Source organism: Periplaneta americana, chromosome 5 (assembly GCF_040183065.1).
Source record: "Periplaneta americana isolate PAMFEO1 chromosome 5, P.americana_PAMFEO1_priV1, whole genome shotgun sequence".
Lineage (NCBI taxonomy): Eukaryota > Metazoa > Arthropoda > Insecta > Blattodea > Blattidae > Periplaneta > Periplaneta americana.
In genome coordinates, this window is record NC_091121.1 from 139,097,713 (window position 1) to 139,122,983 (window position 25,271).

The following is a 25,271-nucleotide window of genomic DNA, read 5'->3' on the forward strand; positions in this document are numbered from 1 at the left end:
CCTTCCACTCACTTCCGAAGTGATTATTTAGTTACTCCTGAACATCAGCAAGTTTCTCTGGTTTTTTTCTCTCGTGCGGAGGAGAGATCCGAAGACTTACACTGCAGCCTGCGGATTATTGTGCTTATCACTCCTATTCTTGTGAATGATTGGGTAGCCAAACGACCGCGGTCTTGTATAAATACAGCACGCGGCACCGTGAACTATGGCTATAGTTATGGTATGGATGATGATGATGATGATGATGATGATGATGATATGTGAATTAATGATGACGATACGAGTCGGTGGCACAACGCCGAAAATTACCCAGCAATTCAGCTTCAATTGGTTGAGGAAAACCCTCGGAAAAAATTGAACCACGTAATTTGTCCCAACCAGGATTTGATCCCGGACCCACTCGTTTCTTAGCCAGACGTGATGACCATTACTCCATAGCAGTGGACGTCTCTGTGTTTACTTTGACTCCTAATTGGTGAATGATTAATTTACAATCGTTTTTCTTTAGCACGTTTCAATTAGTCAGAATTAAATTTACGTTTCCTAAACTGTTCAAGCTTACTCCCCAACGTACTGCGCTCTATATTGAACTCAAGCTGCCCCAAAATCCTTATATTTAAAAAAAATTTTGAAATGAAAGAGAGCGTAATAATTAAAACATCCTTACTCGTCACAATATAAAAATTAATTGGTCGCAATGACAGTTTTAAGTTCTTTCCAGCAATCTAATTGGCTGCAATGGTCATGTCCGCATTTGAAACAAACTATATATGGAGTTGTCCGATTATTAAAATAACAACATATTTTAACGTTCACAAAAGCATGTGAATACATATAATCTTTTCGCTGTAAGAAAAATCCTAATGTAAACAATAGCACGTGACTGAAGTGAGGCTTCATTGGCCGCTGTTTGGTGCCATAGATTCTCAGTACATGTTCCCGCCTACTGTTGTACATTCTGTTTCATGTTAAACATTTCCCGTTACTCGTCAAGTAGGCCTAACCTCACTACTATACATTCGTTTGCTTAGGAAACATTTACTTTATAATTATTGTGATTAAAACTCACTTAAGACTATTTGTTTTTCTCCGCCTTTGAGAGGGTTTCCACTCTTATGTTTAATAACCACACACACCCAGGATGCAGAAGCCATACTTCAATACCACGTGCTTACGTGAACAACTACGAGCTCAAGTGACGCCAGCTTGTTACAAGATCAGACTACCTCGGAATTACTGTTTGTATTCATACGCGTTCATAGTACATAACAAATTATAAAAGTAGCTTTTGTTTTACATATCGTTTTACATATGAGTGAAGTTATATGTTTCATTGTATTTAACGACTAGAATTCAATTTTTTATTTTCAAATAATACATATGATGGTTTCCAAATACGGACTATATTTTCCTGCGTCGTATGATTGTTTCGACTGGGAGCCAATCACGCGTATGACAGCCACGTGCTTGTGTTTACATTAGGATTTTTCTTACAGCGAAAACAGTATATGTAGAAGTTTCAGGACCACAGATTTCGAAAGAGCAAGAAAAATACAATAAGGGTCAACCCGTATCTAAATTTCAATAAAAATGCCGTACGTATGCCCGTCTTTGATACTAGGCTTCTCATACAGTTCTCACTTTCAAAACATAATGCTTATAAATAGCGATGGGATATTATGAAAAAAGATTTAAAGTGTGATTTAGAGTCGTGCACAACCGGTTACGAAAAATATACATTATATATTGCTATTGAACGCCTGGCGTTATAGTCAGTATGTAAAGCTCTCCCATCTCACGGAGTGTCTCAGGTTCGGTTTATCGAATATTCGAGTTGTTTCTCACTCTTTGTGTGGTGGACAGGAAAGGCAAGACTACATTGAGCCATACAGGAGTTGCAAGAGCCCTTGCAAGGACGCGTTTATCATCGTGTAGACCTACCATTTAATTGATAATTCTTCCTCTCTCAGTACATTCAATCAATCATCCATCGATTCTTCCATCATCCATTCATCCAGCCATCGACTCATTGATTCATTCATACATTGATTCATTAATTCATTCATGTATGGATTGATTGATTCATTCATTCACTGAATGATTCATTAACTCATTGATTCATTAGTTGATCCATTCATAGATTTATTGATTGATTCATTATCCATTCCAGGTATTACCAATGGAACAAGACGAACAACATGCTTCGTGAAAGTACAAACATTTGAACTTCAGGTTACTTTTCTTTTTTGTCAAAAATACTGTTTTTTTTTAAATATGATTTATCAATGAAATAATAATGCAGCTCTTAGAGTAATTAAAAGGCATTATATAATAACAACTACTGTTTTAAAGGTACTAATTTTGAGTTTAAAATGTAAATATTGCAGTAGAATGTTGGCCTAAGTACTGGTATTTACTCTTCTCTTTAGTAAGTAATTGCAATTTGTTTTATTCTTGCATTTCTTTACGCACCAGATTTCATTCCTGCATTACACTTATTTCCTTTCTTGTTACCAGTGTCCATTTTTTCATTTATGTATAGTTATGAAGATAAGTGTATTAAAATGTCCAATCAGTAATTGTAGACATATACAGGGCATATCAAAAGTCCGGTAACACTTTCAATATTTTATTACACATAGGACGTGCTGGAGTAAGGGACAGATGTTTCATGACATGGCTACCAAGGTCACCCGATATGACTGCATGTGACTTTTTTCTATGGGGGTACCTAAAGGACCGTGTGTTTGTACCGCCTTTGCCACGTGATTTAGAGGAACTAAAAACCAGAATTCGAGAAGCTGCCGCCAAGGTCACAGAGGATATGTTGAAAAGGGTATGGGAAGAATTTGATTATCGTTTGGACATCTGCCTAGTCACTCGTGGTTCACACATTGAATCTCTGTAAGGTGTAAAACGAACTTTGAGAGTTTAACTTTAAACTGACGTGTGTTTGAAAGTGCTATCATTAGTAGTTTTTGTGTAATAAAATATTGATAGTGTTACCGGACTTTTGATATGCCTGTATATCAAGCAAATATATATTTTAATAAGACAAAGTTATTGCCTTCAATTGTTACTCCGTTTTTGTACTCAGAAATGTCGGTTTCATGTATATGAAATGGGGCTGGTGTTGTATCTGCAAAGCATAAAGAGTAACCGGTTGAAAATCGAATATTCGGTCGGATGCCGGACCTTGACGGATGTTCTCTAACCGGTCGAATCTAAACCGGTTGTAAGCGCTATTTTGCACATCTTTGGTATGATTCACGTGTAACGCAGAAGGGTATGTAATAAATGTAATGTTATTTCTAGAGTTTAAACGCGTGATAGGCCTGCTAAATTACAAAAAAACTAATGAAATTCAAACGACTGTATACCTAAATACAACAGAAAGTCCAATATACATCTGTACTATAAGGTGTAAAACTGTTAATTATGGGGAATGAGAAATATTAAACTTTCCTGTTGCATCGCTCTGTGGTTGGTGGGTAGACAGAGTTTAAACTCGTTTACATCTCTTTGTCGAACATTTCCCTCCCATTCTTTCCCCCTTCTCTCTTACAAGAGTGCGAACTGTATAATTTACATTTGTATTTTACGTTGTGTATTTAATGATTCACGTGTTTATGGTCCTCCATCTTTGAAGAAAATTAATTTTATATCCTGACGACTCATGTTTCGTCTTCGCTTTCTTATTTTTGCAACTCGACATAAAAGAGAATTAAACCTAACAAAGGAGTTAACACCGTGGTTTTATTTAATGTTAGCTCTTTCGGAATTAATGTTCAGCCTCTTTTATTAATTAATGGATCCAGTCGTCAAGTACTCACCTACTGTTGGTGTAACAAACAGAAAAAAAAAACAGAATGCAAGATTTATAGTTAAATTTGAGAATGTATCTGTCAAACAATTTCAATTAAAGCAATAATCTAGTAGAAAATGTTTTGAATTAAAGGCATATATCTTTCTACATTAGTAAATTATCTTTACAATTCATAGGCAATATATGTTTATTATGGACTAAGAATGCAATTGCACTACTACGAACAATTCGCGAAATATGCCTAGAGAATAATAAGGAAGTGTATATAGTATTTGTGGAGTTAGAAAAGGCGTTTGACAGAGTGGAGTGGAACAAACTGATGGACATCGCGACAAAAATAAGTATCGATTGGAAAGACATGATGCTGTTCAGTAAACTTAATATGGAACGAGTCAAAGTCAGGATAGGACAAGAAATGTCAGAAGAAAGTGAAAAAGGAAGAGTACGACAAGGATATCCATTATAACCTATCCTGTTCAACATCTACTTGGAGGATTTAGTGAAAAACTGTTTTCAGAACATGGGAGTGGTAAATGTAGGAGGAAGAATAATAAATTTAATAAGATTTACTAATAATATGGCGTTGTTAGCAGAAGAGGAGACGATACTGAGGGATATGCTAATGGAGCTAAACGACAGCTGTGAAAAGTATGGGATGAAGATAAATGCAAACAAGACGAAGACAACATGGAACCCAGAAGTATGTGTTTCGTAAACGTAAGAAAGTAGTTAAAAGATTTTATTACGCTCATGTTGAAATGAATATACTATGAAAAATTTGCATATTAAAAATAATTCGTAAATTGAAAAAGTGTAATAATAATAATAATAATAATAATAATAATAATAATAATCAGGGTGCGAATTAACGGGGGAGATGTGAGGGATTTCCCTCCCTGTTGGAAAGTTACCTCTCTCTCATAAATTCATATTAACATCCCTGCCAGAGATAACTTCTATCTCCCCCTCAGAAAATATAATTGTTTTAATACGAATGTACTTTATAAAGTATAAAGTAAGCAAAGGAAATAATATTGATGTATTATCATCACCGGCAAGCTGACAACAATAAATAACTTAGGAATTACACATCTTATCTTAAGCCTGCTCATGGATATAATTATTATTATGATCAAGATGCAAGACAAGCAATTCAGTGCGAACAAGCATTGAGCCGTATCGATTGAGGATGATAATAATAATTTTATGTATATTCTCTATCTAGGATTCTATCCCCTTCATCAGAAATTTTAATTCGCACCCTGATGATGATGATGATGATGATGATGATGATGATGACGATGATAATAATAATAATAATAATAATAATAATAATAATAATAATAATAATAATAATAGTAATAATATCACCAATTTGTCATTGAGGCACTGACTATTTACGGCACACTGTGTCAGATTTTGGTGGACATAGATTCTGAAGTTAGATATTTTCTGAATATTTGGTCACACTATTATTATTTCACCACAGTTTCACTATAGACACATTAGCATATTCCCGACTGTGCTGTCATGTGTGATTTAATGGTTACATTGTTCGTCATTGCAACTAAGGTACTGGTTAAAACCTGTTGATTCCACGCCATCGAGATGTGACGCAATAATCACAACAAAAGACTAAGCTACAAAATATTAAGGTCTGAATTTCAGAAGCAATAATATTTTCTTTATTTTGATTTCCTTCATATGCACAAAATGTTTTTGAGCCTGTACAATCGTTAAATTACATTTCTGATAAAAACGTTAAGACTTGTATGAAATATGGGACTGAATAATATAATAATTAACAACACTTAGTTATATGATTTTTTTTATTAAAACTGTCAATGTCTATTTCTTTCAGGTTGTCATGTCCATACAAAATACTTTTAAGCGCTATTATATATATATATATATATATATATGTGTGTGTGTGTGTGTGTGTGTGTGTGTGTGTGTGTGTGTGTGTGTGTGTGTAGACAGTATATATAGGGAGATTCATAAGTATTTTCCGTCACTTACGGAGCTTATTTCCGAAAGCATACTCGGAAAAAAATGTCATATAAACATATGTTCTAATCTCAACATTTTCAGAGTTACACAAATTTGAAGTTGTTAGTAAAATATCTTATTTCTCTTGTTTTAAGGGTAAAATAATACTACAAATAGAGATTGAACTATTCAGAAGTATCATTTCTTTAATTGGCTAATATTATGAAGCTAAAATGTGTTGTTAATTGCTTTGTACAGATTTTGTTTTTCAATTTTTAATAAAAATTACATTAGGCCTATTCTTACGTACTTATCACAAAAATTCTTACAAATCATACGACTTTAGAAACTTGATTATTTACAGTTTAATTATGCATCCTAATGTACAGTCTTGAAAAACTTAAAAGAGTGGAGTGATTTGTAACAATTGTTGTAATAAATCGTTAGAAAAATATAATTTTGCAGTTAAAAACAGAAAAGAAAAATTCTGTACGAAGCAACTATGGAATTCCCAACACATTTTAGCTTAAAAATATTAACTAATTAAAGAAATGATACACCTGAACGGTCAAATATTTATCTGTAGTATTTATTTACTCTTAAAACTAAAGAATAATGGTATTTTACAAACAACTTTAAATTGGTGTAACTCTGAAAATACTGAGATGAGGACACATGTTTATATGACATTTATTGCTCAGAATGTCTTCGGAAATAACCTCCGTAAATGTCGGTATATCGTCGTGAATCATATATATATATATATATATATATATGGTAGTGACTCATGCAATCGTAGAGGGCTATGACTGGCAAGGAAGGTAACGAGGTATGAAAAGAGACACGAAAAAAGTATTAAAAGCCACAGTGTTTCAGGGACTCGATAAGGAAACAACATTAGAAACACAATTACACCACAAAACTGAAATTAAGCCATTAGATGTGACCTTACACACGGACGAATTCGGCAAGGCATCTGGGTTGTAAGTGAAACAATGAAGAATAACATATTACAATTAAAATCCAAAAGAGTCCTTAGCTGGATTTGAATCTGTCAATAAAATTTCCTCTTTTCAGTTATTAGCCTACATATATCACGGCCGCCCAATCTTCATGTAACTTAAAGTTATTTAATTCAGTTTAAGTTTTTCTAGTGCTAAATTCTCGGTGGCGAAATTTAGAGAATACTGTGGTTGCGTATGTGTCCCACTGTTTTCAATTTAGTAGCTATTGCAAATATTCGAATGAAAATGTCTGTGTTGAGAAACATCCATCCAGGGGAGAATGCGATTGTGTTAATTACATTAGTCGAAACTTTAAAATCCGGTATCGGTCACTCAAATTGTTGTGGTATTAATTGTGTTTTAGTGATTAGTTCATGAACCACTTCCATTCCGTTTAAACCACTATATTGACTAGCCCGTTCACAAGCTGTAACTCCGCACCATCAATTCAAAACATATTGAATACAGTTGAAACAAAAGCATGTTGAAAGTACGCTGCACTCTGTGAAGTATGTATAATTCTGATTAACATGTTCACATCCATTACAGTAAAATGGGCACATGTATGATGAAGTTATATAGCTGAATGACACAGCCACTGTGATGTACGAAGAAGCAGCTTTGATGTCTTTAATTGTCAGTATGATGTACTATACGATCCTAGTTGGAACGTCATGTCAAAAACACACTTAATAAATTATTAATTTCGTCTCAGCTCGACTAAAGGCAGAGGAATAGTCGTCATATCAAAAAAACACCCTTAATAAATTATCAACTGCGTTTCAGGTCTACAAAAGGCATAGGAATGATCATCACGTCAAAATACACACTTAATAAATTATTAATTTTGTTCTAGGTCGACAAAAGGCGCAAAAATGGTTGTCGGGTTAAAAAAACACCATTAATAAATTATTAATTTAATTTCAGGTCGACAAAAGGCACAGGAATGATCATGTCAAAAAAACACTCTTAATAAATTATTAATTGTGTTTCAGGTCGACAAAAGGCACAGGAATGATCATGTCAAAAAAACACTCTTAATAAATTATTAATTGTGTTTCAGGTCGACAAAAGGCACAGGAATGGTCATGTCAAAAAAACACTCTTAATAAATTATTAATTGCGTTTCAGGTCGACAAAAGGCACAGGAATGATCATCACGTCAAAAAAACACTCTTAATAAATTATTAATTGTGTTTCAGGTCGACAAAAGGCACAGGAATGATCATGTCAAAAAACACTCTTAATAAATTATTAATTGTGTTTCAGGTCGACAAAAGGCACAGGAATGATCATCACGTCAAAAAACACTCTTAATAAGTTATTAATTTTGTTTTAGGTCGACAAAAGGCGCAAAAATGGTCGTCAGGTCAAAAAAACACCGTTAATAAACTATTAATTTAATTTCAGGTAGACAAAAGGCACAGGAATGGTCGTCATGTCAAGAAACACCCTTAATAATTTTTTTCAGGTCGACAAAAGGCACAGGAATGTCCGAAATTCCTGAATAATTATGGATAAGCATTAAAAATAATGGCGGTAGTGGTGGTTGTGGTGGTCGTGGTGGTGGTGTTGGTGATGGTGGTGGTGGTGGTGTTGATGGTAACGGTGACAGCGGCGGCGGTGGCATCAGCAGCAGCAGCAGCAGCAGCAGCAGTAGTAGTAGTAGTAGTAGTAGTAGTAGTAGTAGTAGTAGTAGTAGTAGTAGTAATATAATTGAATTTGGTTTCCCCAAGAAACTAGTTAGATTATTTAAAATGTGTCTAATTGAATCTTATAGCTGAGACCGTACAGGCCAGTTTATGTCTCATATTTTTCCAATTCACTGCGGGTTAAAGCAAGGAGATGCTTTATCACTTTCTGGTGGCGTAGATGGTCTTAACACCAATAAAATTATTACTATTATTACTATTATTATTATTATTATTATTATTATTATTATTATTATTATTATTATTATTAACGTGATCAAGGATGAGAATGGTGACTTGCTTGCAGACTCTCATTCAATCCGGAACATATGAAGAAACTATTTTGCGCTACTGCTAAATGTACATACGCCAAATAGAAATGATCGGAACGAAATTCAAATACAAAATGTTGAGCCATTTATACCCGAACCCATGCACTCTGAAGTCGAAATTGCGATTGAAATGCTGAAAATTACAAATATCCAGATATCTATCAAATTCCAGTAGAATTAATGTATCAGGGTGGAAGCGCAATATCTAGCGAATTTTATAAGCTTGTACTTACTATTTGGAAAAAGGAAATTGTACGAGAACAATGGAAGAAGTCCATAATTGCAGCAATAATTAAGAAGTGAACAAGACTAACAATAGTAACTTCAGATGAATATCACTTTTGTTGACGACGTACAAAATTTTGTCCAATATTCTTTTGAGAAAATTAACTCCATATGTAGATGAAATTATTGAGGATCATCAATGTGGTTTTAGGCGTAATAGATCGACTATTGATCAGAATTTTTGTATTGAACATATGTTGGAGAAAAAATGGGAGTATAAGGGTACAATACATCAGTTATTCATAGATTTCAAAAAGGCATATGAATCGGTTAAGAAAGAGTTTTATATAATATTCTTATTGAATTTGGTATTCCCAAGGAACTAGTTCGATTAATTAAAATGTGTCTCAGTGAGACGCACAGCAGAGTTGTACGTGGTAGTGGCAGTAACAGCAGCAATAATTTTCTAGTAGAATAGTAGCAGTGACATTAATATTGATGACAGTCATGGCAGTTTTAATAGGTGCAAGAGCACTTTATACTAGTGAAATTACGGTAAAATTAGGTTCTAGTAATGATGGTATTGGTAGAAAAGTTATAAATTCGATCGCGAATTCACCTTATTTGAATTCGGAGGGGAGTCATTTTGACTCTCGCTCAGGACTGGCATCAATCTACTGATGGATCTAAGAAGCTGTCTTCGTTTCATGTATGGATTAATTTCTCCTTGTTACTCCCCCCATTATTTTCTATCTCCCAAGCAGAATTGTGCCACCGATTTTGCTTTGTCATTTCACATTCTGTTTCTTGTGTCCTGCCTTAAGGTCGACCTTAGAATCCCACATTTTTTGCTTGTCAGCAGAAAGTCTTCATTATGTAATTAACATCATCTGTTTGGTTTTCATTTTTAATTTAACATTCTTGTCATCATCATCGTCCTTGCAGGTATTAGGCCTAGTGGCCTTTTACGGTCTCCGTCCATCTTTTCAGGGGGCTTCCCAAAGATCGTCTACCATGTGGTATATAGCGGAGAATTTGTCTTGGGAGTCTGGAACGGTCCATCCTATTGATATGATTAAGCCATTTTTGTCTATAGTGATTGAGATGTTCATAAATAGGTGTAATTTTCAATTATTTTGTAATTAGTTCATTCCTTTTGTGGTCAAGCAAGCTGTAGCCGGCAGTACTCCTTAGAAATGTCATTTCCGCATTTGTTAGGCGTTGAACATCTGAGTTTCGACAGTCCAGGCCTCACTACCATACATGAGGACAGGTCTTGCTAGAACTTTACCTATGCTTTTAACCTGGTATGTTTTTGGGTTTTCGTGATTGTGAAAACCTGGTTGATGGTTCTTAAGGCTCCATTAAAATGTTGAATATTTTCAGACATATCAGTAACAGGTAAATGTGTCAAATTATAACCTAAATATTTAAATGAGTTTACCTGTTTTAACGTATGGGTTCAAATTCAAATTTTACTCCTAACTGGCTGTTCACCTTGAAACGCCATAATTTTTGTTTTGTTTGGAGAAATTTTCATATTGAAATTTTGTGCTATTATATTTAGGCGATATAATGAGTATTTCAGCTCGTCCTCATTTGTAGCAAAAAGAACCTGATCGTCTGCATATAATAATGTATCTAAAGTACAATTTCAGAAGAGCGGGATGTTTCCATGAATTGTTAGTCGCCAATGTCTGATGATGGAGTTGATGTATATATTGAATAAAAGTGGTGAGAGGGGGCCTCCTTGACGAACTCCACAGTTTATCGGTCTCAATTCGGTAGTCAACACCTGTGGAGTAACGGTCAGAGCGTCTCGCCGCGAAACCAGGTGGCCCGGGTTCGAATCCCGGTCGGGGCAAGTTACCTGGTTGAGGTTTTTTCCGGGGTTTTCCCTCAACCCAATACGAGCAAATGCTGGGTAACTTTCGGTGCTGGACCCCGGACTCATTTCACCGGCATTATAACCTTCATATCTTTCAGACGCTAAATAACCTAGATGTTGATACAGCGTCGTAAAATACCCAATCCATTCGGTATGTTCTGATCCAATAGTAATTTTGATAATATTGTGTTTATATAATTCTTAAATTGTTCTTATAATTGCACTTGGAACTGAATCATCTGCCAAAATTTGAAAGAGCTTATTTCTGCCAAGACGGTCGAAAGCTTTTTCGTAATCAATAAAAGCCAAGTGAGTTTCTTGTCTGCCTAGAATATACAGATTGTCTATATCCAGAACTCTAAGTTTCATTCTTATGTTGAGAACGGGTTTAGCGCACATCCTGCAAGTTAGCAGCACTTACGTCACATACTTCAGCGGAATCACCTTTACGGCGAAGCAGTGAGTGATCTCATAGCAGTGTCTTTCATTTCAACGCAATGGTTCAGCATAGCACTAGGTAGAGAACTTTTCTAATGGAAACATATTTTTGCTGAATACAAAATCTGAGAAACGTTTCAAAAAGTATACTTCATAAGTTCCGTCGCAAAATTCCGGGGTCTCCCAGGAACAAAAATGTCCACACCACTATAAGGTTGGCAAGATATGGACCAACTGGAGAAAATACCCTATATCAGTGGTCGTCAGCACTCGCTGAAATGGGTAAAGGGTAACGAGTTCATCGTAATATGCTCCGTCGCCATCAAGTAGAAGGGAGAGATAGAAAACATACCCACTAGCAGAAACGGTTGCACGCCAGTGCAATGTGTTATCCGCGGGTAAGAGACTCTAGCCCGAGGGTGCACTATGCTGATGACCGCTGCCCTATATCATTGAACAATGTTTCTTAGCAAAATGTTTAAACTAAAATGTTCCTTTATATACTGGATACAGAATTCAAAGTTCAAAAAGGAATTCACTCACAGAAATACCCACATTTATCATATCTATATATTTCACCAACAAATATCTCAAAATCATAAGCTTATTCGATTAGTATACCGTAATAATATAATATTATTATTCATTTTCATAGAGTGTAATTGAGTCGGCATGTAATTCTAAACTATGAGATAGGTCTTAAATTCCAAGCTATGATATCCATTAATGACGGGTAGCATGGCGACTGTCTATTGAATTAAAACATTTATTTTACTTTCTGGTTGTTTAATGTTGATGTGTCCAGTCTACACTTGTTTTACCAATGTTTCTGTTTCATTCTGTTGTTGATGGAGTTGTTTTATAAAGCGCCATATGTTGACACGATGGGCGACAACTAATGTTTGCAAATGTGAATAGAATCCTTCTACCGCATTGTTGGTTCATTCACAACCATTCAGAATTAACTCGTATAAATTGCATCATTCAGGGGAGAAATTTCAGGGCACAGTTCTCCTCCTTCATCTCGTAGGTCGACAATTGAAATGGCTTCAGTTTACGTCCTCAACTCTAGTAATTCTTAATGGAACCGGTCATTTTATAAATGTCGTACAAGATGAGGGGGCACTGTGATCTCACTTCCATGTTGTGCACACGTGACAACGTCTACAAATTGACACAAAGCTTTCTAAACGTTCATCTCAGAACAATGGAACGCTAGTGGAATGTCTTAAGATAGAAAATCTCAACTTTATGACCTGGTAAAATACGTACAATTGATATAAACTATAATGGGAGCCAATAATAATTACTAAAGACAGTTTCACTACCAACCGAGCCAGCAACCGACTTCATATCTTAAAACGTTTTTCTAGGAATAAATGGGGCTGCAATAGACCAACATTGAATCTGATATATAGATGATATATTATCTCTCATTATACAGGGTGATACCTTTTGACTAATGACCCGCGCTTTATAAATCAATTCTATGGGCCAATTTTGAGCATAAGTAAAAATTATTCACTTAAAATACACACAAATCTTAATTCAAAACACTACATTAATAGTAAAATAACATACATGCCTCAGTCTTGAAGCAGATTTTCAAATATTTCTCCTTCCATCTCAATTCCGCACGCATGTGAATGGCGCTTACTTTTTCCGTACTCCGTCACGGTTGTCTCTGACAAGTGTAGTTGTCTTCCCCTTCACCTCCGTACTTCATGTCACAACGCAACCCTCCGTTTAGTTTATGTTGCAATGTTTGTAAAGAATTTTACTGTTGGCGCATGAAACTATGGGTTGTAACATGTCCCTGAGTATTCGCTTCCTTCACTCCCGCCTTGACGTTTTCCCCGAGAAATGTGGCGATTTCAGTGATGAACATGGTGAGCGCTTTCATCAAGAAATTTCAACTATGGAAAAACGATACCTAGGACAGTGGAATACTAATATGATAGACTATTTTTGGACTTTAGCTCGTGATATACCTGATGCCCAGTAAAAGGAAAATTTAGAAAAAGAAAGCTGTAATCTTCTGAAGAGTGAATATTTAAACTTATTGTCATTATATAAAGCAGTATTTTGAATGGATATAAATTCGAAAATTTCTCAAAACGTGTAACCAACAACTGTTTCTTATTGTTATATTCGTATTCAGGAAGTTCAAATTATATAGAAAAAAGTATCACATGCCCTGTGAAAAAAAAAAAAGTTACGCAGTGTTATTTGGCAGTTCCAATTAACATTCAGAAACGATCTGATAGTGACATTAAAAATATTATAATAAAGTTAAATCAACTATAGTTATGTTAAATGGAGTCTTTGGAATAAATAAATAAATAAATAAATAAATAAATAAATAAATAAATAAATAAATAAATAAATAAATAAATAAATAAATAACAGGAAAAAATGAAGATATACCTATAAATCAATAGACGATACTGAGACCCGGGACATGATATATATATATATATATATATATATATATATATATCGATTTAGGGCATTTCAAAACCTAAAAGGTTTTTAGACTTATTCACGATATATCGCCATTCGTCTCTGTTCTCTGCATCTTCTTGTCGTCCTCCCACTGTAAAAAGATTACCATATACTACTTGGTCCTGACAGCGGAGACGAGGTCTACCAAGAGGTCTCGTACATCTTGGAGAATAGTCGAAAGCTTTTCGTAGAAGAGAGTCTTCATCACGCCGCAGAACGTGTCCAACCCAACGTAGTCTTCGACTTTTTATTAAGGCTATTATATCCGGATCTTTATAAATATCCCTTAGTTCCCTGTTGTTCAAAATTCTCCATGTGTTATTTTCTTGAAAGGGACCAAAAATCTTCCTCAAGATTTTGTTCTCAAAAGTAAAAAGGGGTATTTTATTTATTTATTTATTTTTTTTGTTAATATCCAAGTTTCATAGTAATATAGGAGAGTTGGTAGGATTATAATTTTACAGCATCTTAATTTTGATAATCTAGAAAGGAGTTTGGAAGTAAGCAATTTATGAAAAGAGTAGTAACACTTATTTGCTGTAACGAGTCTATGTTCAATTTCTTTCCCAAATAATCCTGTTTTATTAATTATAGTTCCTAAGTATTTAAATTCAGTAACTTTTTGAAACTCTCATTCATCTATTATAAGTGACCCTCTATTATTTCAGGTACGTGATATATTCATGTATTTAGTTTTGTCAAAATTAATTTTTAACACTGTTATTCTCGTTTCTCCTACTAAGAGTCTAAAAAGTTTTTTGATATCATCTTCTGTTTATAATCAAAATTATTGTCCACGGAAATGGATTTCTTGAGACATTCGGCATGGTGTTGAAAATTAGACAGCGTTAGAAATGATACATAATATATCAGAGTTTATATTAAAATATTCACAGAGAACACTAAGGTTTACATTATCACTCCATACTTGAATGTGTATAATCCAGTCAAGTTCTAGGTAGAAATGTCACATTAATTTTGAAATGTCTTTTTCATATTCTGGTAACCAAACTATTATGATTAACAGAATTCCATTACGAACAATAATTTGAACCGCAACTATTAACTGAGGTTGGCTTCCAATACGTTATCTTGCAGCAGGAAGCAAAAGATAGACACTGGCATGAAATATGCGTCAGCGTGCTACCTGTACAACGTTACATATTTCTGGAGGCAGGTATGCAACCCGCTCGGCATGCACTGGACACAGTGTGGTGAACAGAACCATTGATGACACGTTACACACGTGTTGTGTGGTTTCAAACCACACTGGCTTCAAAACCACTACTAGACTCTGCTACTGTCCGCAACATGTATCCAAACCCCGCAAAATGTTATTGCATCTGGATACATGCTTTGTCTCCTATTATCTTGAATTAGCTTTATCCTTCAGCTCCAAGTATGTCATCCCCGTTCTACACTACACATTGTCCAGAAACACACACAACATGTTATATAATATAAACACTAGAGGAACAAAACTTAACAGCAATTCTGACGAAATAGTGTAACTTATCTGATTAATATATGTAGCCATCGTCTTTTGAAACACTACATATCTATACCAAAGGCTCACATACACCTCGTAAAACGTAAATTGCACACGAAATTAAAATAAAAAGCCGATACATATAAAAATAACCCTTGATATCCGAATTCTACATTTGTTTCTAAAATTCTGAATAAAGAACAATTTCGCAAATCACGCTTTCAGGTATAGCTCCCTGTAAAAATGACTTGAATAATTTCAAGAGAAAAATTGTTCCAGGGCCGGGTATCGAATCCGGGACTTTTGGCTGAGCGGGCTTTCGGATACAGCTCCTGTGAAGCTGACTTCAATAATTTGAGACTATATTATATAGGCCTGCTATAAAATATGAGAACTGGCAATCCTCAATTTCGACATAATTCACACACCACTTAGTAGATGAATAAAATATTCTTACTTTTTCACTCCCAGTCCCTTGTCATGAGACTATTTTATAACACATTATGGCACAATTACTCCTTTTATGCAATAATTACCCTATTTCATACTGTATGAAAACTGGTACTTCAGGATAATTAAATACAGTACCTGGGATCGCCCATGTCTTCTTTTAGAAATTGCTGTGTTATTTTCAGACGTCTATACAGTTTGAGTTAACTTTAGTTTGATGATTTACGTAAATTTGATTAAACAACTTAATATTGATTGATGGAGACCACATAATTATATTATGACGAAACGTTTATCACTATAATCCGTTGTTACGTCACACAGAACAATTTCGTCTACAGCGCGACGTCACATTACTTAGTCATAACCAAAGCTCGGATCTTGGGGACTTGTGTGTCGTGTGCTTGAGTAAGGTTACAGGCATAACGTACACAAAGCTCACGCTGCAAGTGCTCAGGGACAGTCGTTTGTACTAAGAAAGTGGTCACATCGAATGGCAAGAAGACGAAAGAATAAACTGTGTCACGTCGAAGCCAATGACATTAAGAGAATTACAGGTAAACGGTCTGTTTGAGGAAATAGAAAATACGTGTTATTCGAATGGGTGTTATGGAAGTTTGAAAATGCATTTCTTAAATTTTAGGTACAGAATTTCGTGGAGGAATTCTGAGGAGATACATTATTTTCTTCTAATGCAGAGTTTATATCTTGTAAGTTGTACCACACATAAACTAGAGCTGCAAACGGGCATTCATTGAAAGACATTGCAGTCCTTTAAATTGATGGAGAATTTGTCCATAGCCATGGATCAAGTCGTAAAGGGACCTTCCCTAGTAGTGATACACTAATTGAAAACTATTTGCGAGAAAAATTTAGGATATGCTTATCTTTCTCAGATACGAGATCTGCTGAAAATCGAACAGGAAACAGTGACAGTGAAATATTCAGTATTTTATTTAGGCCCAAGATTTTATAATAAAATTTCAAACCATTTTCCAAATTTGAAATTTTTTAAAATTGAAACTTTTAAAAAAGAATTTTGTAAAATTATCCATGATATATAATAGTAACAAATGTACTTTTTTTACCTTTTATTTCTATCGACTATATTCATGTTTTTATCGAATATCACTGGCTTCTGTCGGATTGTCAATTTATATTAAATGTGTATTTTTCTCTCGTTTTCCCTTTCTTCTTTATTCTTGCTCTTGTGTTGTACTTATTGGTTTGAATTAAGTTAATTACTGTATTTAGTAAACTGTCCTTGTAAATTTTATGTTATATTATTCACTAAGACCACACCGTACACGAGCCTGACTCTTACGGTAGTGGCTAGAAACATTTTTATTTTATAAATGCAATTTGTACTCACTAGGTAGCTAGTTAAAATAAATAAAATAAAAAAATTAAAATTTGCTCCCGTCACTTCATGTGACGTGGAAATAAGTTTCCTTCGTTTCAAATCATGTTTAACTAACAGACGAAGAATTTATGGGTTCGAAAATCTTCGAATGCATGTAGTCATACACTGTAATGAAATGTACAGAGCAGAACTGTGAATTTGATGTATTTTGCATGTTTATTTATATATATGCTATAAAATTAGATGTTTCAACCTATCATAATATTATCATTATGTTGTTCCAGCCAGGAACCACTTTTATAGCAGACCTGACAGTACCTCCGTGCTGGAAGCGGGAGTTTGTTGACATTGAAGTCCGGTCGCTTAGCCACGTTCAAAGACACAAGTCCCCAACTTCCGAGCTTTGGTCATAACATGACTAATATTGAACAAGGTTACATTTTAATACACGTTTAACATGCATTTAATATAGCATATTCCTTTGTTTCCTTAGAACTTCGAACATTTATATATATATATATATATATATATATATATATATATATATATATATATATATATATTGGTAATGGAAATTGCGGGAAAACGGTTGAACGGATTTTAATAAATGGCCTCTCATTCTGAAGCTTGGAACTCAGAGTTTTTCAGTGAAATGTCAATTTTTCAACATTATTTTCCTATTTTCCAAAATCCATCTGTCGACAGTTTTGAGAACTAGCTAAACTAGCTAATTGCATTTCAGAATAAAACGAAACACACTCTACAGTAAACAATATTACACGAAGGCCATGATCTGCAAGAATGCTGACATATTTAGAGCTCAAATTAAATTGGTTATTAAAAACTTAACTTACTAAAAATAATCTACAGGTTCGACTCTGTGGTGTGTAATTTTCTGGGTTCAGCTGTGTATTGGATATTAAAAACTACAAAACTTGAGGTGGTTTGATGACATTATTACCATTAGAAATGAAATATTATTATAGTTAATGCCATGATGTGACTATTTTTCATTAATTATACAACATATTAATGCTATATTGATGATATGAAAGTGAAACGTTTTGGGGTTATTTTTTAGTAGATGTAGAGAATAACTTAAATTTGATTTTGAATTCTATATTTTACTGAGTGGCGGCTATATAGTATATGTTACTGAAAGCTATAAAACTTACGTAAGATAATAATATTATTAAAAATCAAATATTTTTATAGTTATTAATCAAAATAAATCTGAATAAATCTGAAAAATGTTTATTTGAACTCTAATGAACTTACTTTGCAGCATTTGCTGCACAAGCTACTAGTGTATTTACAATAGGCGATTGTCAAGATGGCCATGACTAGACTATGATAACCACATGACTCCGATTCACGCCGTAGCCTGTGTTTCTCGTTACACACGGAACAATTTCGTATGAATTTTATTTCTCAATAGAACATTGTAGTGTTATACGTACATTTGAAATCTGATTTCCTTGTCAGCAGTTAATAACGCAGCCAATTGAAGCGATGAGATCAATAACCATTCAAGTGGACCTACATTTACACAAGTTGCTGGAAAAATAAAAAAAAAATAAACTTTTTTTTAATTCTTACCTATTTATTATTTTTTGCACGTAATATTTCCGGTTATTTTAGAGATCAAGACGAAATAGTATACCAACTTTTAAAGTCGTAACACTTGTGGGAATATCTAAATATTTAATTTAAAATTTGCAAAAAAATGAATGGCCAGAAGTGGACTTGAATGGTTATTGATCTCACCGCTTCAACTAATAACTTAACTGATTAAAATAATGGAATCAATAAGCAATATAAAAAATCTGCCAGATTTTCGGTTGTCGGCCGACAAGGACATTTTCCGGCTTTAAGGAATTTAAATCTGCCAGAATCAGCCGGAAATCGGCTGACTTGGCAAAACTGCTGACCCGTAGATCATTTGGTTCCAGCGCACTTTCCTGGTTATAATGTGAAAGGTGGTCTTTTGCTGGATGGATTGTAGTAGTATTTCGTATTAAGGCTTGCCCACAATAAACCGGCAACAGAAACGACAACGAGAACGGAAAAATTGTTAAAATAAATGCATTTAAATGTGAGCATTCAAAATTAGTGAGAATGTTGCCGGAGTCCGGGAATGGGACCGTGAAGGTTGGCGAACATTTAACTTTGCCATTCTCGTTTCCGAACACAGTCTACTAGATTCATTCTGTTCTCATCGAAAATCTATTTCGTCGTCGTATATTTTGTAGCAAGAAGATGGTGTCATAATTTCTTCTTCATCCATTACTTGTGACTAACGCAGAAATTCCATAGAATCACTTTCAATATATGCTACGTGCATATACAGTATAACCAGACTATAACATTAACTGAATTTTTAAATACTCAGTGCCATAAATTTTGTAGTTAACCTGTGTTCATGTTGACTGACTTGTACTCGTGATGTATCTGCTGTAAATTGTATAGTAGTCTCTATAGCTGAACTAATGAATTGTTTATGATTATACATTGAATTAATCTACTTGATATGAATTGTACAAATTTGTATAGTTTAACGAAAATATGCTTGTAAATTGAATTAATCTGTTTACTTTGTATTGCATATGTTTGTATAGTATGGCTGATGAATATTGTATATGCTTTAAATTGAATAGTAATCTGTATACGTCTATTGATGAATTGTTTATGTTTGTAATTTGAAGTAATTTGCATGATATGTATTATTAATTTCTGTATATCTCAACTGATTGAATTGTTTATGCCTTAAATTGAATTAACTTGTTATATATTATTTTTATAACTCAACTGACGAATAATCGTTTTTGTTGTAAATTTAATACTCTGATTTGCTATGTACTGTATATTTTTAGTAGAGCCATCGATGTAGCTCAGTCGGCAGACTCGCTGGCCTGCTGATCCGGAGCTGCGCTCGGGCTTGAGTTGGATCCCCCGTTTGGTCCCATTGGTTTCTTCCGAGTTTTTCCCCAGCCGTGGGACTGAAGCCGGATGGTCTATGGCGAGTCCTCGGCCTCACTTCACTCCACCCCCTTTGATCTGATTATCTAGTTGGGTTTTTCCGAGGTTTTCCCCAAGCATAAGGCAAATGCCAGGTAATCTTTTGGCGAATCCTCGGGCCTCACCTCATCTCACTACATCTCACCAAAATATTGTAAAAAATTGTAGAAAATTGTAAAATAATGTAAAAAATTTTAATTTTAATTTTAATCTTGTCCCGCGCCGTGGCGTCGTGGTCTAAGGCATCCTGCCTAGGACTCGCGTTACGGAATGCGCGCTGGTTCGAGTCCCCATGGGGGAAGAAATTTTCTCATGAAATTTCGGCCAGTGTATGGGACCGGTGCCCACCCAGCATCGTGATGCACTTGGGGATAGGTAGCGAAATCCGGTTGCGAATGCCAGCTATAACGGCTGGGGGGATCATCGTGCTAATCACACGATACCTCCATTCTGGTTGGATGATCGTCCACCTTTGCTTCGGCATGTGGACGTGAGGCCAGCAGCCGAGTGGTTGGTCTAGGCCCTTTACGGGCTGTAGCGCCACGGATTATTATATTATAATTGTAATCTTGTAAAATTTTGACTTGTTCCACATCTTAAAGCTTCATTGCTAATGTAAGATCTTTGGAATATAATAAAGGAAATGAAAATGAAAAAAAAAAAAAAAAAAAAAAAAAAAAGAACGCCATTGGTCAATTACATAAAAATAATATCAGAATGCGTAATATCGACTTTACATATCGTTATTGACATACATCTCGGTATGCATAGTCGTTTTCGTTCTCGGGTTATTGTAAATACAAAATGTTCACCTTCACGTTCTCCGCTTCTCGTTCTCGTTCCCGATTTATTGTGGACCAGCCTTTACTCGGAAATAATAAACCTGACATCGGAGCAAGAGACAATATCCAACATAAATTAAACACAAAGCAAGTACAACACACCCTGAGTCCAGCATATTAGGGGTAGAGAAACGATCGTCATGCCAATTGTCACTTACAGAGGACGTTGAGAGTTATGTTCTGCGTGACGGGCTCCCCCACTCCATTGGAGGCGGTGCACTGGTATACTCCCGCCTGATGTCTGTTCGCCTGTTCGATTGTAATGCTGGTGCCTTTCACTGTCTTCTCACCAGATGGCAGAAGGTTGTTCTGGAACACACACAATTTATGTCTGATTTTACCTCTTCCTCAATATAAGAACGCGATTTTATCAACTTCTGTCACATCACACTGCCATAATTACTAGTCCCTTTATGTATCCAAACAGTTCATCTTCATTAAAGCATTAACATTTACCACAAACCACGCAATCATTTCTTTAGTTATAGGAATAATAAAATAATGATCGAATTATTTTAAGATCGATTTAGTCACATCGTTTACTACCTTCTGATGCATATGCAGTCACAGGCTAAATATAGAGACACCATTTTATTTTTACTAACATTTCTAATATTAACCTGGCTATACCTTTGGATCAACGGTTGAGAACCGGAAACACTGTTTGCTTAGACTGGAGTTCGATGATACTGGCGTAATATACAAACAAATCACTTTACTAGGTATAGGAGGGAAGAAAAGTAGTTCATATATTTACGTAAACTAGGAAATATCACGCTTTTGAGTTTGATAATTTTCATTCGAATTTTGTTTAATCAAAATACAGTACACTATTAACAAAGAGTGTTTTTATTCACGAACTGAGCTGTCCATGCCGACGTATTCATTATGCAGTGTATACTATATTACCTACAGCACATTAGCGTAATAGAGAATGAAGTTAAATTGAAAAATATTCATAATATGGATATTTAAACACATTTCTGAAAATGGTGGCCGTTCATTTCGATGCAGGCTTCAGTTCTAACGTGCATATTATCGCACTTTAGACAATTGTACCTAATTCCAATTACCAGTTTCGTCTTTCGTACTAGTAACTCATGTTGAAATAATTCTGTACCTACTCTATAAAAGAGTACCTTACGTACTGTAAATTCAATCTTCACTTCTGCCCAATTCGAAAAGATAAAATTACTCAGACATACTATCTACTGTCCGTCCAAGTGGTTACGTCGTAGAAAGGAAGGAAATCACATAACAGTTAATTACTTAACGAGGCCCATTTATTTAAGTTATTTTAAACAGTTGTATAATATCACGTAGACGTCCAATTCCTAACAGAGGCGAATAGAAGCTGGTGGGGGAAACAGGGATACGACTTAGGCAAATGGACGATAGTACCTGTGCGAAAATGATGCAATATTGAAAGCTCTTTCGTCACTGGAAAACGCGAACATATTTTGGAACGTACTGTTTACTACAACCGTAAGGCTACTATGACTGTATATGCGGTCTTGGATCTGTGCGGAGGACGGTTGAACTTCATATTATAAGGGATGGGAGTGAAGTACATTCAAAAACTCAGGTACAATAAAAATTGAAGTAAAAATAAAATTATATCCTGTATAATCTCACATAGAAAACTACTACAAATATGCAATGGGATATATATATAGTCTCAGAAAAACCAAAACGATTGTATAAACGTAATAATTTTAAATGTAGCAACCAATCACAATTATAGAGTTTTGTAATTTCAACAACAGGCTACCTCTACTTGGCCTGTTGGAAAATGCAGTTGCGTACCGGTATACGAATCGTTTCAGTTCACATCTAACATGGATACGTAGTAGAAAAGTGGATATTAAAAACTGGAAAGACGCATAAGCAAACGATTGTTCTCTTTAATGTTAAAGTCATTATTATCATCCACATCAGTGATGCACATATTCCTGCACTGCGTGTACTTCGGTAAATCATAATAATCTGTATGACATAGTTTCCGTGGTTTTCCGCTCGGTGTAGTTTCATGGAGCGCATCTCACTGGAAGAACCTACTTAGATATGTTGAAAAATTGGCTGATAGCACAGATGAATGGGGACAGTAATAATTACATTTATCTACAAGACGGCCGTCCGGCTCATTTCCACAATGACGTACGAGGCTATCTAAATACAAATTTATCACAAGATAGGACTCTGTGGACAAGAAGATAAAGACTTAATGCGTTGGCCACAAAGGTCACCGGATTTAACACCTTGCGATTTTTTCTTGTGGAAATAGGTGAAGGACATTGTTTTTGTATCCCCACTCCCCGCTAACCTTCAGGAACTTCGTGACCGTATCACCGCGTCTGTGTCACTGATTGATCGTGATATGCTGACTGACACGTGTGTGGGATGAAATGGATTATTGGCTAGATGTCTGCCCTATCAGCAAGGGTGGACACATAGAGCATTTGCGAAGATATTTAAAACATTTGAGGAATTTACCTATATTTCTCTATAATAAAATGTAGTATCCGTTGTTTAGTTTATTTGTGGTAAATTTCTAAAATCTTTCACGGCATTATGAAAGACCTCGTATTCTGAATATAATGTAGTTTTATTTGTAACCTTAATGGAGAGCAACGTGTACTTTCTTTCTTGTTATTTGTGTTGTGTTTTTGTGTTAACTATTATCTTTCATTATAGCCTATGTTTGTATTTCTGTTATTTAAATTTCAATCAATCTATAATTAAGCATTAAGAAAGGAATGACAGAGTTCTATCGAAAAATAAGTTTCCTTGTAAAATCTGATGTCCAACCACGTAAGTTAATATTATGAATCTGGTGGGACAAAAAAGGAATCCTTTACTACAAATTACTTCCGAAGATTGTAACCATTGCTGCTGAGATTTATTGCCAACAACTAAGCCGCAATTCTAGAAAATCGATCAGGGAAACTGCATCAAGTGATTTTGAAAACTGACAATACCTGTCCCCATAATGTTAAGATTAAAAAATCGATTATACAAAAGCTAAGTTGAGCAGTTATTCCACATCCGCCCTATTCCCCTGTTCTTGCTCAATAAAATCTTTATCCTTTCCGCTCTCTATCCGACAAGATTGGGGGTATCTCTTTTGATAACGAAACTTGCCTTCAAAATTGGTTTGACGGTTTCTTCGACACGACACTCTAGAATTTCTTCAGGTGTGAACTCGAAAAACTGCCAATATGTTGGAAGTCAATCGTAAACAGTGCAGATGAATATATTATTGATTACTTTAATAAAAACGCTTCGAATATATTCATTAACGTAAGAGATAAAACGAGAGAGTCTTTAAGGTATGCTAGATACTCTTCATGTCATCACTATTAGAACATCTGCAACTGCCATTCAACTGTATGCTTGGTCCTATGTATGCATTCGTCACATACACAGAATCTATACATATCTGATTATTGATTGATTGAATATTTTTCTTCTAGTTTCCACCAACTCGTATTATCTGCTAAAGCAGTTGGAAAGTGAGATGAACCGAACATATCCAACATGACGGGGAACAGGTCACCGAAAACAGCGATATCAAGCGATACACTCTTTCCTATTACTTAGACCAGGCATGGGCATAACGGAAGGGAGGTAAATGTGATCTAGTTCACTCTTCCACAATATTTCGGACGTGTTTATATCATATGAACTTGGTTTCTCTTCCACTTTGGGATGTAAAAAGCTAATACGACATGCCATTACATTACTTACAAATGACTTTTAAAAAACCCGCAGGTTCATTGCCGTCCTCACATAAGTCCGCCATCGGTCCCTAGCCTGAGCAAGATTCATCCAGTCTCTATCATCATATTCCATCTCACTCGAATCCATTTTAACATTATCCTCCCATCTATGTATCGGCCTCCCCAAAAGTCTTTTTTCCTCCGGACTCCCAACTAATATTGTACACTATCTACCAAAACGTAATCGGGCACTGCTTTGGCCCTTTAGAACCTCGTCGTACCACGTCTTGTTGCTATAACAGCAGCCACCCTGTCAGGGATGCTCTCCACTAGTTTGTGTAGGATATTCACTGTAATGCGTCGCCATTCCTCTTGTAACATGGCACTCAGTTGGACAATGGAAGTTGGCCTCATGTTTCGACGGCTACTATGCAGTGGTATGCAGACAATAATGTTCACCGGTTCAATTGGCCTGTACAGAGTCCTGATCTC

The 25,271-nt window shown here is 35.2% G+C and overlaps 1 protein-coding gene across 2 annotated transcripts in view; it reads right to left on the minus strand.

The window, feature by feature from the left end:
* LOC138700204 (limbic system-associated membrane protein-like) overlaps positions 1-25,271 on the minus strand; it is a 1,013,135-nt gene that overhangs the window by 441,981 nt on the left and 545,883 nt on the right. For both annotated transcript variants that reach the window (XM_069826646.1, XM_069826645.1), the window contains exon 4: positions 21,219-21,369. In XM_069826646.1, the coding sequence (XP_069682747.1) occupies positions 21,219-21,369 (151 nt within the window). The remainder of the gene's footprint in view (positions 1-21,218; positions 21,370-25,271) is intronic.